General features: G+C 51.8%; 1 protein-coding gene across 9 annotated transcripts in view; it reads right to left on the bottom strand.

The window, feature by feature from the left end:
- Positions 1-4,414: 4,414 nt before the first annotated feature.
- KANK2 (KN motif and ankyrin repeat domains 2) overlaps positions 4,415-18,556 on the bottom strand; it is a 37,073-nt gene continuing 22,931 nt past the window's right edge. For all 9 annotated transcript variants that reach the window (XM_037992454.2, XM_037992447.2, XM_007995271.3 and 6 more), the window contains 7 exons: positions 18,132-18,371; positions 17,066-17,153; positions 15,650-15,869; positions 13,810-13,952; positions 10,554-10,754; positions 10,383-10,472; positions 4,415-6,746 (listed from right to left, as the gene is read on the bottom strand). In XM_037992454.2, the coding sequence (XP_037848382.1) occupies positions 6,693-6,746; positions 10,383-10,472; positions 10,554-10,754; positions 13,810-13,952; positions 15,650-15,869; positions 17,066-17,153; positions 18,132-18,371 (1,036 nt within the window). In that variant the 3' untranslated portion in view covers positions 4,415-6,692. The remainder of the gene's footprint in view (positions 6,747-10,382; positions 10,473-10,553; positions 10,755-13,809; positions 13,953-15,649; positions 15,870-17,065; positions 17,154-18,131; positions 18,372-18,556) is intronic.

Here is an 18,556-nt window from a genome sequence, read left to right as displayed (position 1 = left end):
TGGCAATTGCTTTGTGAGAAACAGTTTATTTCCTAAGACAAGGGCTTCTTGGCTCACAAATCCAGAGGAAATTAACAAGAGTAATGGACCTTCTGCCTAGAAACACACTCTTTAGTATAACATTTCTGGGGCTTTCTAAAACCTTCTGTTATCTCCTGGCTGAACAGCCTAGCGGATAAACAGAGGAAATGAGAAGTCAGGAGATATGATCACCACTGGAAGATCTGAGGGGAGAGGCCCGTGGGCTGCTGGGGCCAATGATATTCCTTTTCCAGTTCTGGTGCCGGTGTCTTGGGCGTGCCGTTTGCAAGAAAGTCATGGATGGAGCTTAACACTTTTGTGCACCATTTGTGCACTATACACACACACACACACACACACACACACATTTTTTTTTTTTTTTTTTTTTTGAGATGGAGTCTCGCTCTGTACCCCAGGCTGGAGTGCAGTGGCGCCATCTCGGCTCACTGCAAGCTCCATCTCCCGGGTTCACGCCATTCTCCTGCCTCAGCCTCCCGAGTAGCTGGTGCTACAGGCGCCCGCCACCACACCCGGCTAATTTCTTTTGTACTTTTAGTAGAGACGGGGTTTCACCGTGTTAGCCAGGATGGTCTCGATCTCCTGACCTTGTGATCCACCCGCCTTGGCCTCTTAAAGTGCTGGGATTACAGGCGTGAGCCACCGCGCCTGGCTTTTTTTTTTTTTTTTTTTTTTTTTTTTTTTTGTGAGACGGAGTCTCACTCTGTCACTCAGGCTGGAGTGCAGTAGCGTGTTCTCAGCTCGCTGCAACCTCCGGCTGGGGTCAAGCGATTCTCCTGCCTCAGCCTCTGGAGTAGCTGTCACCATGCCTGTCACCGTGCCTGGCTAATTTTTTTGTATTTTTAGCAGAAGTGGGATTTCACCATCTTGGCCAGGCTGGTCTTGAATTTCTGACCTCAGGTGATCCACCCGCCTCAGCCTCCCAAAGTGCTGGGATTACAGGCATGATCCACTGTGCCCAGCCAAAATATATTCATTTTATACCTCAAGAAAAAAGAACTGTTAAAAAAAAATTAAGATCAAACATATTGGAAAAAGATTTGGTAGGAGATGCTCCAAACTGTCGACAATGGTATCCCTACCAAGTGGGATTATGGCACCCTGCAAGGACACCAAACACTGCTGTATTGTTTGAATTTTGAGTATTTTTTTTTTAGATGGAGTTTCTCTCTTGTTGCCCAGGCTGGAGTGCAATGGTGTGATCTCAGCTCACCACAAGCTCCGCCTTCCAGGTTCAAGTGATTCTCCTGCCTCCTCCCGAGTACCTGGGATTACAGGCATGTGCCACCATGCCTGGCTAATTTTGTATTTTTAGTAGAGACAGGGTTTCACCATGTTGGGCAGGCTGGTCTCCAACTCCTGACCTCAGGTGATCCACCCGCCTTGGCCTCCCAAAGTGCTGGGATTACAGGTGTGAATCACCGCGCTCAGCCTGAATTTTGACTTTTTTATTGAGATGGAGTCTCCCTGTTGCCCAGGCTGGAGTGCAGTGGCACAGTCTCGGCTCACTGCAACCTATGCCTCCCAGGTCCAAGCGATTCTTGTGCCTGAGCCTCCTGAGTAGCTGGGATTACAGGCGTGTGCAACCGCACCTGGCTAATTTTTGTATTTTTAGTAGACGTGGGGTTTCACCATGTTGGTCAGGCTTGTCTCAAACTTCTGACCTCAGGTGATGCCCAGCTTGACCTCCCAACGTGCTGGGATTACAGGGGTGAGCCACTGTGCCCGGCTGGATTTTGACTTTTATAATAAATTGCTGTAAATTATTTGGCATTAGAACACAAAAGTCACTTAAGAGCCATTTTTTAGGCCAGGCATAGTAGCTCATGCCTGCAATCCCAGGACATCGGGAGGCTGAAGGGGGCAGATTGCTTGAGCCCAGGAGTTTGAGGCCAGCCTGGGCGCGATAGAGAGACCTCGTCTATACAAAAAATTAAAAAAATTAGCCAGGCATGATGGCACGCACTTGTAGTCCCAGCCACTCTGGAGGCTGAGGTGGGAAGATTGCTTGAGTCCCGGAGGTCCTGGAGGTTGAGGCTGCAGTGAGCTATGATCACACCACTGCACTCTACCCTGGTAGGCAACAGAGTGAGAGCCTGTCTCAAAAAAAAAAAAAGAAAGAAAGAAAAGAAAGAAAAAGATTTTTTTTTTCTGAGGTGTTCACAATAGGTGTTCAACAAAATTTTGTACACTGGCAATATTCAGTATCTGCAAGTCAGTACAGTAGCCACCAAACACGTAAAGCTGTTGAGAACTAATTATAATTCATTGACTTTATTTATTTTTGAGTTGGAGCCTCACTCTGTCGCCATGCTGGGGTACAGTGCTGTAATCTTGGCTCACTGCAACCTCCATCTTCCAAGTTTCAGTGATTCTTATGCCTCAACTTCCGCAGTAGCTGGGATTACAGGTGTGCACCACCATGCCCAGCTAATTTTTTTGTATTTTTAGTAGAGATGTAGTTTTACCATGTTGGCCAGGCTGGTCTTAAACACAAATGATCCACCTGCCTCAGCCTCTCAAAGTGTTGGGATTATAGGCGTGAGCCACCACGCCCGGCATAATTCATTTACTTACAAAAAATTTTTTTTAGAGACAAAGTCTCACTCTGTCACCAAGGCTGGAGTACAATGGGGCAATCACAGCTCACTGCAGCCTCAAACTCCTGGCCTCGAGTGATCCTCCCACCTGCCTCAGCCTCCTGAGTAGCTGGGACTACAGGCATAAGCCTGGTAATTTTTATTTATTTATTTATTTATTTATTTATTTATTTATTTATTTATAGATGGAGTCTTGCTCTGTCGCCCAGGCTGGAGTGCAGTGGCGCAATCTCAGGGTTTCACGATGTTGCCCAGGCTAGTCTTGAACTCCTGACCTCAGGTGATCCGCCTGCCTCAGCCTCTCAAAGTGCTGGGATTACAGGCATGAGCCACCACGCCCAGTCTCGTTTAACTTTAAATGAAAATAGCCACATAGGCCGGGCGCGGTGGCTCAAGCCTATAATCCCAGCACTTTGGGAGGCCGAGACGGGTGGATCACGAGGTCAGGAGATCGAGACCATCCTGGCTAACACGGTGAAACCCCTACTAAAAAATACAAAAAAAAAAAACTAGCCGGGCGTAGTGGCGGGCGCCTGTAGTCCCAGCTACTCAGGAGGCTGAGGCAGGAGAATGGTGTAAACCTGGGAGGCGGAGCTTGCAGTGAGCTGAGATCTGGCCACTGCACTCCACCCTGGGCGACACAGCAAGACTCCGTCTCAAAAAAAAAAAAAAAAAAAAGAAAATAGCCACATATAGCTAGTGGCTACACTATTGTTGGGTGCTGGTCTAGGACAGAGCATGAAAGTGTTTACTGTGATATTCTTCAACTGTTCTGTAGCTTTGAACACTTTCCAAAATAAGTCCATTTTGAAAAAGAGATTTGCGGCAGCTCATGTGTATAATCCCAGCACTTTGGGAGGCCGAGGCGGGAGGGTAGCAGGAGACCGGAAGTTCGAGACTGGCTTGGGCAACATAGCAAAACCCCATTTCTACAAAAAATTTATAAATTAGGCCGGGCGCGGTGGCTCACGCCTGTAATCCCAGCACTTTGGGAGGCCGAGGTGGGCAGATCACTTGAGGTCAGGAGTTCAAGACCGGCCTGGCCAACATGGTGAAAACCCATCTCTACTAAAAATACAAAAATTAGCTGGGTGTGGTGGTGGGTGCTTCTAATCCAAGCTACCCAGGAGGCTGAGGCAGGAGAATTGCTTTAGTCCACGAAGCGCACGAGGCGGAGGTTTCAGTGAGCCAAGATCGCACCACTGCACTCCAGCCTGGGCGACAGAGGGAGACTCCGTCTCAACAACAAGAAGTCAGGGGTGGTGGCGCAAGCCTGTGGTCCCAGCTAGTCAGAAGGTTGAGGTGGGAGGATCGCTTGAGTGCTGGAAGTAGAGACTGCAGTGAGCTAGGATTTGTACTACTGTACTCCAACCTGGGAGACAGAGTGAGACTCTCTCTCCAAAAACAAAAAGCGGTGGCTCATGCCTGTAATCCCAGCACTTTGGGAGGCTGAGGCGGGTGGATCACCTGAGGTCAGGAGTTCGAGACTAGCCTGACCAACACGGTGAAACCCCGTCTCTACCCAAAATACAAAAATTAGCCGGGTGTGGTGGCAGGCGCCTGTAGTCCCAGCTACTCGGAAGAATCGAGGCAGGAGAATCGCTTGAATCCAGGAGGCAGAGGTTGCATTGAGCCAAGATCGCGCCACTGCACTCCAGGCTGAGTGACAAGAAGCAAAATTCTGTCTCAAAAAAAGAAAAAAAAAAAAAAAAGGAAAGATATCTATCTTAAAGCTTAAAAGGGAGCACAGTGAAAAAAGAAAAGACACAGAATCATCAACATTATTGGTAGCTTTATTAAATTTGTTTACTTTCTAAAAAAAACGATTACAAAAAAGAATACTTCAATTAAGTGTAATACTGGCTTTATGGACGTACCGTGATCAGAAAGTGAAATTAAAGCTCATGGATACGCGTGAGAAGAGAATGGGCACAGAGGCACGAGCCCGGTATCCCACGGAGAGAAGGAAGCGTAGAGAGACGCGTGGACCCACCTCAGGGGCCTCGCATTCCTGAGCCAAGGAGTTGCTTCTAAGAGTTTAAAATAAATGCACTGGCTGGCTCCAGGGCTGGACACACAGGCACAGAACTCTTGTACCGCTTCTCAAAGCTGCCCCAAACTGCGGCCTTTCCCCTCAGACACCAGCAACTCATTGTTTCCAATCAGCTTTGGTTTTGTTTTCTCTGCAATTTACATGAAAATACCATGCATCCATCCATCCATCCATCTATCCATCCATCCATCCATCCTTCCTTTCTTCCTTCCTGCTTATCTCCTTTGACCAGCCAAGCCCTATTTTGTTTTACGTACATTCCCTTCACTAAAAATCAAAGCAAGCCAATCTACATCAAGCCAAGAAACCTACTTTTCTAAGGAGAGAAACCAGTGCTTTGCCTTCTTTAATGAACCTGCGAGCTCTCGGCGCTTTCTCTTGCTGAAATGTGGCTTTTAAAGCCTTGGAGGCTGAGCTCACTGGCCTCGAAAGGGCAGCGCACATATTTGGTTTGGAGCACACTCCTGATCACAAGGCACATTTTTAGAGGCTTGGAACCCTTCCCTTTCTGTTGCTCACCAAGGAAAAGGCACAAGAAAGAAAATGATGTGGAGATTCTTGGGGGACCAAAACAGGCCACGAAGGAAACTGTGAGCGTCTCTGGCAAGCTCTGTTTCCCGCAGGCTCTGTTCCAGGCAGCTCCGGAAAGCCTCTAGGTTGTTAAAAAGGCCAGCTGGCCCATGTTTGGTTTTCAGCAAAGCCCTGTCTCTAAGTTTGCGCCGGGAGGCCTGGGAACGGCCAACTTTTAATCGTGCACACATGGGGTTCTTGGGAGCTGGCCCTGCGTTTTGCCAACAAGTACATGCCCTGTTTTCTTTCCTTTGAGGAGAGAAATTCTGGAATCCCAGGGAGGAACAGGACGGCCCTGTGACCGTACTCCGGGGCCTGGCGGGGGGACACAGAAGTCACCCTGAGAGCCAGATTCTTTTCCTGCGTCTCCAGGTCTGTAGGATTTTCTAGGAAAATTAACATTTGCCAAGGCCTCCATGTGGGGAAGGGAGGGGTTTCTGGGTAATGTTTTTTTTTTTTTTTTTTTTCTGGAGACAGGGTCTCGCTGTGTCACCTAGGCTGAAGTGCAATGGCGTGATCATAGCTCACTGCAGCCTCGACCTCCAGGGCTCAGCCTCCCAAGTAGCTGGGACTACAGGCACACACCACCACGCCTGGCTAATTTTTACATTTCTTGTAGAGATGGGTCTTGCTATGTTGCCCAGGCTGGTCTTGAATATCTAGGCTCAAGCTCTTGCCTTGCCCTCCCACAGTGCTGGGAGTACAGATGTGAGTCATCACGCCTGGCTGGTAATTTCTCATTGTGAATTGGTTCCCTGTAAGTCACAGAACTTGTCCTGAGTCCCTTCATTTGAATGAGGGTGAAAAGACTGAGTTTTCTGTCCTGGGTGACAAGGACAGGATCTGTCTCGTGAAACAACCAAAAGAAAATTCCCCTAACAAAGCCGTCTAGAGGGGGGCAGTGGGCATAACACTATTCTATATCAGACAATTAAATGTGAGGGATGAAGGGTGAACCCCAAACTGGTGCGTAATAACAATTAGGATTAAAATGAAAATATGCAAGTTCCAGTGACTTTCAAATCTGGCAACAAATCCTAAGATTCCCGCCCCCTCCTGCAACACGGATTCAAAAACACAATATTTTTTTCCTCTCCCTCTTCCTCCATCCATAATTACCAGCTGATTGTTCTCAATGTTCTTCATAAAACCCACACCCCAGTATCAGCCCTGGCGCCAATGTATACAAGAATTTTGCTTCGGTCTGCGCTGCGGCCGCTTTGATCCAGGGAGCCAAGAAAACTCGCTTGGAGCTGGAGTCCTGTGGCCGTCGGGGCTCCCCCAGGGAAGCGGAGGGAAAGCTCGCTTGCCTTTCAGCCGTGGGCCTTGGGGAGTGTGAGTGGGGTGGGCCAGGGAGGAAGGGGAACAGGGAGGAGACGGGGACAAGGGACGGTTTGCTCCGGGGCTGGTGGCCCCCGCCTCCTTCACAGCTACTCTTCTGCAGAGGATGATGTAGGGCTCTCGTCATCTGACATTGGGGCAAACTGAAACGAGAAGCAGAATTCTTTTTGTTCGGGATCCTTTCCAATCCCCCGAGGCGCCGACGTGGTGGCTGGCCTGGTAGATAGGGTGGGTGAGCAAGAGGGAGGCATGGTCCCTGGCCCCAAGGAGGTGGCAATCTAGGGGCACCGCCTTGAAGAAACAAACTCATGACTGTGGTCGAGGATGTTCACCGGGGGTGAGGGATGCAAAGGAATGAGGGTGGACAGTGGCTGCTCAGGGAGGGTGAGGTCTCAGCTGACTGTGAATGGCATCAAGGGACCAGCAAGCAGGGAAGGGCATTCCAGGCAGCGGAAACAGCACGTGCAAAGGCCCTGGGGTAAGTGCAGAGGGGTTGTGGCAATAAGGCCAGTGTGGCTGGAGGGGGGAGAGAAACAGTTGTGGGGAAAGTGAGACTGGTTGTGCAGGGCCTGGTGGCCTTTGGAGAGGACTTTAGCTTTTTTTTTTCTTTTCTTTTTTTTTTTTTGAGACAGTTTTACTCTTGTTGCCTAGGCTGGAGTGCAATGGTGTGATCTTGGCTCACTGCAACCTCCACCTCCTAGGTTCAGGTGATTCTCCTGCCTCAGCCTCCTTAGTAGCTGGGATAGCTGGGATTATAGGCATGCGCCACCACGCCCGGCTAATTTTGTATTTTTAGTAGAGACAGGGTTTCTCCATGTTGGTCAGGCTGGTCTCGAACTCCTGACCTCAGGTGATCCGCCCACCTCGGCCTCCCAAAGTGTTGGGATTACAGGCGTGAGACACCGTGCCTGGCCTAGATTTTTTTTGATTAAAGACAGGGTCTTGCTCTGTCACCAGGCTGGAGTGTAGTGGTCCAATCATAGCTCACAGCAGCCTCGACCACCTGGGCTCAAGCAATCCTCCCGCCTTAGCCTCCCAAGTAGCTGCGACTATAGGCATGCACCACCATGTCCAGCTAATTTTTTTTTTTTTTTTTTTTTGAGACGGAGTCTCGCTCTGTCACCCAGGCTGGAGCGCAGTGGCGTGATCTCAGCTCACTGTAACCTGCGCCTCCCAGGTTCAAGCAATTCTCATGCCTCAGCCTCCTGAGTGGCTGGGATTACAGGCACCCACCACCATGCCCAGCTAATTTTTGTATTTTTAGTAGAGATAGGGTTTCACCATGTTGGCCAGGCTGGTCTGGAACTCCTGACCTCAGGTGATCCGCCCGCCATGGCCTCCCAAAGTGCTGGGATTACAGGCATGAGCCACTGAGTCTGGCCTGAATGCTCCTTAAACACATCAGGCACACCCCTGCCTCAGGGCCTTTGCACTGCCTGTTCCTGCTACCTGGAAGACCATATGATTCACTCCCTAACTTCTCCAAGTGTTGACTCAACTGTCATCTCTTCTCTGAGGGCCTCCAATAGCTTTCCCATTACTTGCCATCCCACGTCCGTTGGGTTTTTTTTTGTTTTGAGACAGAGTTTTGCTCTTGTCACCCAATGGCATGATCTCCGGCTCACTGCACCCTCCGCCTCCCAGGTTCAAGTGATTCTCCCACCTCAGCCTCCAGAATAGCTGGGATTAAAGGCATGTGCCACCACACCCAGCTAATATTTTGTACTTTTTTAGTAGAGATGGAGTTTCACCATGTTGGCCAGGCTGGTCTTGAACCCCTTACCTCAAATGATCCACCCGCCTTGGCCTCCCAAAGTGCTGGGATTACAGGCATGAGCCACCATGCCCGGACTCTTTTTTTTTTTTTCCAGACAAGGTGGCACTCTGTCACCATATAGTGATGCAACCACGGCTCACTGCAGCCTTCACCTCCTGGGTTCAAGTGATCCTCCTGCCTCAGCCTCCCGAGTAGCTGGGAGTACAGGCATGCACCAACACACCCACTCATTTTTGTATTATTATTATTATTTTTTGAGATGGAGTCTCGCTCTGTCGCCCAGGCTGGAGTGCAGTGGCGCCATCTCGGCTCACTGCAAGCTCCACCTCCCAGGTTCACGCCATTCTCCTGCCTCAGCCTCCCGAGTAGCTGGGACTACAGGCACCCGCCACCATGCCCAGCTAACTTTTTTTTTGTATTTTTTAGTAGAGACTGGGTTTCACCGTGTTAGCCAGGATGGTCTCAATCTCCTGACCTTGTGATCCGCCCGCCTCAGCCTCCCAGAGTGCTGGGATTACAGGCGTGAGCCACCGCACCCGGCCTCATTTTTGTATTTTTGCGGAGACAGGGTCTCCCTATGTTGCCCAGGCTGGTCTCAAACTCCTGGGGTCAAGCAGTCCTCCCGCCTCAGCCCCCCAAAATGCTGGGATTATAGACGTGAGCCACCACACCCAGCCTGATTGTATCTCTTACCAGAATGCCCACTCCACAAGGGTGGATACTGTTTTCTGTTTTGATCAGTGCTGTGACCACTGGGGACTACCCAGAACTGGGCCTAACACACAGCAGGCACTCAATAAATATTTTTCAAATGAGTGAATGATGACTAAGCTACGCATTTGGAACCAGACAGACCCAGGCGTGGATACTGCTATGCCAACCATGGCCATGAAGCCTCTCTGTGACTAATTTCCTCACTGGGGCACTATGAAGATTCAGCAAGCAGCTGACCGTATCCTGACTTTATCCTTAGCATGGACCCCGTGCACAATCAGCTCTTCATAAACATCCGTCTCTTCTGGCCAGGCGCAGAGGCTGACCCCTGTAATCCCAGCGCTTTCGGAGGCCGAGGAGGAAGCATGGCTTGAGCCCAGGATTTCAAGACCAGCCTGGGCAACAGTGTGAGACCCAGCCTTCACAAAGAATAGAAAAAAAATGGCCGGGTGCGGTGGCTCACGCCTGTAATCCCAGCACTTTGGGAGGCAGAGGTGGGCAGATCACTTGAGCTCAGGAGTTCAAGACCAGCCTGGCCAACACAGTGAAATCCCATCTCTACTAAAAACACAAAAATTAGCTGGGCATGGTGGTGTGTACCTGTAATCCCAGCTACTCTGGAGGCTGAGGCAGGAGAGTTGCTTGAACCTGGGAGATACAGGTTGCAGTGAGCCAAGATTGTGCCACTGTACTCCAGCCTGGGTGATAGAGCAAGACTTTGTTTCAAAAAACAAAACAAAACAAAAAAAAACCAACAACACAAAACAACTCAGCCAGGTGTGGTGGCAAGCACCTGTAGTCCCAGCTACTCAGGAGGCTGAGGTGAAAGGATCACTTGAGCCCAGGAAGTGGAGGCTGCAATAAACTAAAATTGTGCCACTGCACTCCAGCCTGGGTGACAGAGTAAGACTCAGTCTTGAAACAAAAACAAGGCTGGGCGCGGTGGCTCATGCCTGTAAGCCTAGCACTTTGGGAGGCCGAGGTGGGCAGATCACGAGGTCAGGAGTTCGAGACCAGCGTGATCAACATGGTGGAACCCCATCTCTACTAAAAATACAAAAAATTAGCCAGCATGGTGGTGCACGCCTGTAATCCCAGCTACTCAGGAGGCTGAGGCAGCAGAATCGCTTGAAGCCAGGAGGCGGAGGTTGCAGTGAGCCCAGATGGTGCCACTGCACTCCAGCCTGGGCGAGAGTGAGACTCTGTCTCAAAAACAAAAACAAAAACAAATATCTCTCCTCTCAGAGCCCCACCCACCCCGCGCCTCCCCGGCCGGGTTGAGACTCACCGAGCATTTGATGTTCATGCGGGAATACAGCATGGATGCAATCTCACTCTGCCCTGCGTCCAGGGCCACCATCAGAGCTGTGCTCCCATCCTGCAAAGTATCCGGTGCTATGAATGACGTCCCCACGCTGTGCTCCCGCCCTCCCCGGGGCACACCTGGTTGGAGACTCACGCGATCTGTGAGTGAGATGTCACAGCTGGGTACGGCCAGCAGCAGCCCTGCAATCTCCTTGTGGCCGTGCTCACAGGCGCACATGAGGGCCGTGGAGCCATCATCATCTTGCACGTTGATGTCCGCCTCACAGGCCAGCAGGGCTTTGACAACGTCCACCCGCCCGTGGCTGACTGCCAGCATCAGGGCCGTCTGTCCTGCCTGGGGAGGGCAAGGAACAGGATTATGGCTCATGCAGGTCCCAGAGCAGGACACCCCCTGCTCTAGAACCTGCTGTAGCTCCCACATACTCTGATGGTGAAATGTACCTTCAACTCGTTCCTCTCCCCCTGAATCTCAAACAACCCTCCCACCACCAGGGGAGTAATCAATCCATAGAGACAGAAAGCAGATGAGTGGTTGCCAGAGGCTGGGAGAAGTGGGGACAGAGGAAGTGAGGATGGATACAGGTTTCCTTGGGGGTGAAGAGAACGTTCTGGAACTAGATGGAGGTATTGGTTACACAACAGGGTGAATGTATTGCACGCCAGTAGGGCTTTTGGTTTTCTTTTGCTTTATTTTAGAGACAGGGTCTTGCTCTTTTGCCCAGGTTGGCGTGCAGAGGCACGACTGCAGCTTGCTACAGCCTCGACCTCCCCAGGCTCAGGTGATCCTCCCACCTCAGCCTCCCGAGTAGCTGAGACTGTTGGCATGCACCACAATGCCTGGCTAATTTTTGTATTTTTTGTATAGATAGGGTTTTGCCATGTTGCCCAGCCTAACTGTTTACTTTAAAAGGGTTATTTTTTTTTTTTGGAGACAGTCTCGCTCTGTCGCCAGGCTGGAGTGCAGTGGCGCAATCTCGGCTCACTGCAACCTCTGCCTCCTGGGTTCAAGCAACTCTCCTGCCTCAGCCTCCTGAGTAGCTGAGATGATAGGCGTGTGCCACTACGCCCACCTAATTTTTATATTTTTAGTAGAGATGGAGTTTCACCATGTTGGCCAGGATGGTCTCGATCTCTTCACCTCGTGATCCACCAGCCTCGGCCTCCCAAAGTGCCGGGGTTACAGGCGTGAGCCACTGTGCCCAGCCTAAAAGGGTTAATTCTGGGCACTGTGGCTTACGCCTGTAATCCTGGCACTTTGGGAGGCCGAGGTGGGAGGACTGCTTGACACCAGGAGTTAGAGATCAGCCTGGGCAACATAGCGAGACCATATCTCTAGCAAAAAAAAAAAAAAATACAGCCTGGGCAACTTAGTGAAACCCCATCTCTTAAAAAAAAAAAAAAAAAATTAGCCGGGCATGGTGCCACATGCATGCTTGTAGTCCCAGCTACTTGGTGGCCTGAGGTGGGAGGACTGTTTGATCATGAGAGGTCAAGGCTGCAGCGAGCTGTGATTGTACCACTGCACTCCACCCTGGGTGACAAAGTGAGACCTTGTCTCAAAAAATAAAAAATAGAGATAAAATAAAATAAAAAATTAGAAATAAAGGAGTAAATCTCATGTTTTGTGAATTTCACCTTCTTTTTTTTTTAATAGAGAGGAGGTCTGTGTGTGTGGGGGGGCGTCTCTAGGTTCCTCAGGCTGGTCTCGAACTCCTGACCTCAAGCAATTCTCCCGCTTTGTTTTCCCAAAGTGCTGGGGTTACAGGCATGAGCCACCTTGGTGAGCCTCACCTTAATTTTTTTTTTTTTTTTTTTGAGATGGAGTCTCGCTCTGTCACCCAGGCTGGAGTGCAGTGGCGTGATCTTGGCTCACTGCAACCTCCGCCTCCCGGTTCAAGCGATTCTCCTGCCTTCAGTAGCTGGGATTACAGGTGCATGGCACCACGCCCAGCTAATTTTTGTATTTTTTTTTTTTTTTTTTTTTGAGACGGAGTCTCGCTCTGTCGCCCAGGCTGGAGTGCAGTGGCGCAATCTCGGCTCACTGCAAGCTCCGCCTTCCGGGTTCACGCCATTCTCCTGCCTCAGCCTCCCGAGTAGCTGGGACTACAGGCGCCCGCCACTGCGCCCGGCTAATTTTTTTCTATTTTTTAGTAGAGATGGGGTTTCACCATGGTCTCGATCTCCTGACCTTGTGATCCGCCCGCCTCGGCCTCCCAAAGTGCTGGGATTACAGGCGTGAGCCACCGCGCCCGGCCGTATTTTTTTTTTTAGTAGAGATGGGGTTTCATCATGTTGGTCAGACTGGTCTTGAACTACTGACCTCGTGATCCGCCTACCTCGGCCTCCCAAAGCACTGGGATTACAGGCATAAGCCACCGCGCCTGGCCAATTTTTTTTTTTTTGAGACAGAGTCTCACTCTGTAGCCCAGGCTGGAGTACAGTGGTGCCATCTCAGCTTACTGCAACTTCTACCTCCCAGGTTCAAGCGATTCTCCTGCCTCAGGCTCCCGAGTAGCTGGGATTACAGGCAGGTGCCACCATGCCCAGCTAATTGTTTTATTTTTTAATAAAGACAGGGTTTCACTATGTTGGTCAGGCTGGTCTTGAACTCCTAACCTCAGGTGATCCACCCACCTTGGTCTCCCACAGTGCTAGGATTACAGGCATGAGCCATGGCGCCCGGCCTTAATTTTTTGAAAATGAAGCCACTAAAAAAATCTCTTGGAAATTAAAACAAAATTAAATCAATAAAGGTAAAGCAGGGTTATGCCTGTTATGGCCTGTCACAGCTCTCTGTTTTGTTCCTTTGTTATCTTCAGGCTGTTGGCAATCCCTCTCCTCCTCACTGTCCCCAGTGGGTCCTGGCTTCCCTGCTCTTTTGCCCACACACCTGTCCATAAGCCCCAGTCACCTCCATAGTACCTGTTTCTGCTTCCCAACACACAGCCAAAGGGAGCGCTCAGACCAGGAGTCAGGCCACGCCGCTTCTGCTTAAACTCCCCTGGTGGTTTCCTGCAGCCCTGAGTCCAAACTGTCTCAAGTCCCGGTGCTCCCTGAAATGCTTATGGCTTGAAGCACGGGCTAGTGAGCTTCAGGAGACCATGCCTGCTTGTTCACTATTTGAATCCCCAGTGTCCAGCCCAGGGAACCCAGCTGCTGCTCAGTGAACTGTCCAGCAGGATGTGGGACGGGGTCATATTAAGAAAGGTAAGGACCCCCATATCCTCCACTCCTTCCAGTTTCCACAAGAAGGTCCTGTGTCAGAGACAGCCTGGCCATGAAGAGCAGGGCTCTGGAGCTAGACCACCTGGGTGTGGGCCTGTCACTCAGCCGGGATGTCATAAAGTAGGAAGAACAGCCTGGTTCTGCAGCAGCAGGGGGCCCCATACCTGGCTGGCTTTGGCATTGATGTCGCCGAGCCGGAAGAGCTGAAGGACAGTCTCGATGTCGTGCTGGGTCTTCAGGGTGGCCAGGGCGGTGAGCATAATAGGGCTGTAGCCAGCACGGTTCTGTTTGTCCACCTTGCAGACACCTAAGAGGGGTGGTGTGAACCCTCAGACCAGGAATCTCTGCTAGTGGACTGCCCCAAGCAACGTGGGTATCACGTCTCCTCCATCAGTCTAGGCATGCCCTAATCCCTCCCTTTTCTCAGAGGACCCCACTCTACCCCACAGGCCTCCATCTCCATTGGGTCACCCCATTACACCAGGGGCTCCTAAAGTTGGAGACAGTCCCTCCTCCATCAGATTTGGGGCCCCTGATGCTGGCATCTATATTTAGGCCTGAGAATAGGAACTGGGTCTCCCCTGTTAATTTTGGAACAGCCATTTACCCTCAGACTGGCCCATGTCTCCCCCATCAGATTGTGGGCCCTGAGCCCTTCATCAGCCTGGGAGGTTGTCTCCCCCAGTCGAATAGGGAAGGGCAAGTTTCTTCCTGCCGAACTGAGGGCCACATCTTCTTTCTTTTCTTTTTTTTTTTTGAGACGGAGTCTCGCTCTGTCACCCAGGCTGGAGTGCAGTGGCCGGATCTCAGCTCACTGCAAGCTCTGCCTCCCGGGTTTACGCCATTCTCCTGCCTCAGCCTCCCGAGTAGCTGGGACTACAGGCGCCCGCCACCTCGCCCGGCTAGTTTTTTGTATTTTTTAGTAGAGACAGGGTTTCACCGTGTTAGCCAGGATGGTCTCGATCTCCTGACCTCGTGATCCGCCCGTCTCGGCCTCCCAAAGTGCTGGGATTACGGGCTTGAGCCACCGCGCCCGGCCAACATATCTTCTTTCTAAGTCCGAGACTTGAGGACGCATCCTTCTCTTAGACCAGGGCTCCAGAGATGTCACCTCCATCATGCAGGCGTGTTTGGGGATGCTGGAGGGCCACACGTTTTCCCTAACATCATTTCTGCCTTTTCCATTACGCTGGCTAAAGGTAGGACCCGTGCCTCCCATCAGACTGGGAAGGCAGTATCTCCTCCATCAGACTGGGAGGGCAGCATCTCCCGCATAAGACTAGGAGGGTGGAGTCTCTGCTATCAGACTAGGAGAGTAATGTCTCCCTCGTCAGACTGGGAAGGTGCCTCACTCATTAGACTAGGAGGGCAGTGTCTCCACCATTAGACTGGGAAGGCAGCCTCTCCTCTATCAGACTGGGAGGGCCACATTCCCCCCACAATGAGCTGGGAAGGTGTCTCCTCCATTAAACTAGGAAGGTGGTGTCTCTTCCATTAGTCTGGGAGGGTGGTGTCCCCCCCATCAGACTGGAAGGGTGGCATCTCCCACATCAAACTGGGAAAGTCACATTTCCCCCATCAGACTGAGAAGGCAGCATCTCCTCCATCAGACTGGGAGGGGCACATCCCCGCCACAGTGAACTGGGAAGGTGTCTCCTTCATTAGACTGGGCAGGTGGTGTCTCCTCCATCAGCCTGGGAAGGTGGTGTCCCCCCCATCAGACTGGAAAGGTGGCATCTCCTCCATCAGACTGGGAGTGCCACATACCCCCACCATTGAACTGGGAAGGTGCTGCCTCCTCTATCAAACTGGAAGGCTGGTGTCCCTCCACATCTGAGTGGAAGGTGGACTGGGAGAGAGGTGTTCCCTCTATTATACTGAGAAGGCCGCGACTCCTCCATCATCTTCCCCATCAGACGGGGAGGGCAGCGTCTTCCCTATCAGACTGGGCATGGCGGACAGCCGGCTGCTTTAGAGTCGCCTTGTCCTCCCCGCTGGGCTCACCGCTGTCGAGCAGCTGCTGCACCACGGGGAAGTTGGCGTGAGACACGGAGTAGTGCAGCGCCGTGTTGCCGTTGCTGTCGGCGATGTTGACCACGTAGTCCAGCAGCCGCGCAGACATGGCCCGGAACGTGACCAGGTGCCGCCGCACCAGCTCGGGGTGTGCGTCGCTGCGGCAGGCCAGGCGCAGCCACTCCTGCAGCACTGTGGTGTACGCCACTTTCTGCAGGCGAGTCAGGTGGGAGAGGACATGAGGGTGGGGGAGGCCCACTGGGACACCCCCAACCCCAGACGGGCCCCCCTGGAGCAAAGCGTGGTGCCCTTGTCCTGGAAAAGGATCTCAAGGGAAGTGCAAGCGCTCCCAGAGGGAAGTATAGACATCTCTGTCCCAATAAGACCCTTGGAGTGGGGTGTGGACTTTGCAATCCCCAACATGTTCCCCGAGGAAGCTGTGAGCACCTCCACCCTGGATATAATTACTCTGTCTCTCTCTCTCTCTGTTTTTTTTTTGTGAGACAGAGTCTCGTTCTGTTGCCCAGGCTGGAGTGCAGTGACATGATCAGGACTCACCGCAGCCTCAACCTCCTAGGCTCAAGCCATCCTCTCGTCTCCGCCTCCCAAGTACCTGGGACCACAGACATGCACCACTATGCCCGGCTAATTTTTAAAAGAATCTGTAGAGGCTGAGTGCAGTGGTTCACGCCTGTAATCCCAGCACTTTGGGAGGCTAAGGCAGGCGGATCACTTGAGGTCATAAGTTCAAGACCACCCTGCCCAACATGGTGAAACCCCGTCTCTACTCAAAATATGAGAAAATTAACCAGACGTGGAGGCACACTCCTGTAGTCCCAGCTACTTGGGAGGCTGAAGCAGGAGAATTGCTTGAACCTGGGAGGCGGAGGTTGCAGTGAGCCGAGATTGCGCCACTGCACTCCAGCCTGGGTGACAGAGCAAGACTCCATCTCAGATAAATAAATAAATAAATAATAAAATAAAATTTAAAAAAGAATTTGTTTATAGAAATGGGGTCTCACTATGTTGCCCAGGCTGGTCTTGAACTCCTGGCCTCAAGTGATCCTCTTGCCTTGGCCTCCCAAAGCAACAGGATGACAGGCATGAGCCACCACGCCCGGCCCTGGTTATAATCTCCAAAGTCAAGTGTAGGTACCCCAAAAGGGAAATCTGGATGCCCTGCCCCTGAAGCCCCCAGGAAGAACAGCAATCTAAGGCCAGGCTTGGCCAGTGAGTGTTCATCCTCCCCATCTCCCTAGCCTCTCTCCGAGGCCCATTACTTGAGCACCACCCACCCCCAAGCTCTGGGCTTGGGTCTCAGGGTCCCCACTAGGCAGAAGCAGGGTCACTGAGGAAGAGAAGAGGCCACGGGTGGGGTGGAGGTAGGAGTGCGGGTGGGGATCGTACCAGCTCCCGCTCCGTGAGAGCGTTGGGATTGTCCAGGTACTTTTCCAGGGCCAAGCAGGCTGAGATGAGGTCAGGGCTTAGCTCCATCCTGCCAGGAACAGACAAAGCAGGGGACTAAGGAAGCCCCCAGCCCCCTGCATTCTCCCCCAAAATCCTCACATCCCGCTGTGGTGCCTGGGAAGGGACTTGACATTCTGTACCACGTCACTCACACTAGGGTCACCGGAATGGTGGCATCTCAGACCCTCCTTCACCCAGGACACACATTTACATTGCACCCCAAGGGGCAGATGTGGGGAACACGCAGACCCCCAAGGGAGAGTGGACACCAAGCCAAAGTTTATTCCAAATGCCCATTGGCAGATGGAAAATATTTCCCAAGGGCAAATTTTTTCACCAGGGGAATGAAAAAGAGACATAAATAGAACAGGCAGGTAGAGGAAACGTCCCAAAGTAGGTGGGTGACTTCAGGATAAACTTTGGCTGGCTAGCCGGGCGCGGTGGCTCAAGCCTGTAATCCCAGCACTTTGGGAAGCTGAGACGGGCGGATCACGAGGTCAGGAGATCAAGACCATCCTGGCTAACACAGTGAAACCCCGTCTCTACTAAAAAATACAAAAAACTAGCCGGGCGAGGTGGCGGGCGCCTGTACTCCCAGCTACTTGGGAGGCTGAGGCAGGAGAATGGCGTGAACCCGGGAAGCGGAGCTTGCGGTGAGCTGAGATCCGGCCACTGCACTCCAGCCTGGGTGACAGAGCCAGACTCCGTCTCAAAAAAAAAACAAAAAACAAAAAACAACAAAAAAAAACAACAAAAAAAACAACAAAAAAACTTTGGCTGGCCGCCCAAATCCTAACCCCGGCAGCCCAAAATACTTCCACCAGGCCCTTTAGCAAAGCCTCCAGAACTTCAGATGCCCAGAAGGGGCAAGTGCTTGTTTGCTAATTCAGACTAAAGTATGCATGACTGATAGGAAGGTTCTTCGAAGGGCTTGAATGGTGGGGTTTGAGGCAGAGGTCATCCACCCCCCGGTCCTGCCTGAATCCCTCCCACACAGAAAACGGACCTGATCTCCTCCTCCGTGTTTGATCCTGATGCCCCCTCAGCAGTGGGTATGTGCTGAGATTCTCGAGATAGCTGACATTCCTGCCGGCTAGTCTTGGCCACGGCCGTCCCAGCAGGCCTGAGCTGGGGGGCTTCGGCCACACTCGGAACCCTCTCCCTTGGCTCTGGGGCCTCGTTCTCTGTGCTGTCGTTGTCTGAGATGTTCTCTGCCGTGCTGGAGTCCTCCGATGATGACTCATACCTGGGGAGGTACAAGCGGGGCAGGGGAGATGCTGCAGACGGGATGAGAAATGGTGGGAAAGGAAGGCAGGAATCGGGTGACCTGACCTCTGTGGGCCTCAGCTTCCCCATCTGTTCAATGGCAGTGTTGACATTCCAGGGCTGTGCCATGTGATTTACAGCAACTGGTATACAGTAAGCGCTCAA

The sequence above is a fragment of the Chlorocebus sabaeus genome, chromosome 6, assembly GCF_047675955.1.
Source record: "Chlorocebus sabaeus isolate Y175 chromosome 6, mChlSab1.0.hap1, whole genome shotgun sequence".
In the NCBI taxonomy this organism is placed as follows: domain Eukaryota; kingdom Metazoa; phylum Chordata; class Mammalia; order Primates; family Cercopithecidae; genus Chlorocebus; species Chlorocebus sabaeus.
The sequence above is the reverse complement of the archived record's forward strand: the minus strand, read 5'-3'. Positions and strand labels throughout refer to the sequence as shown.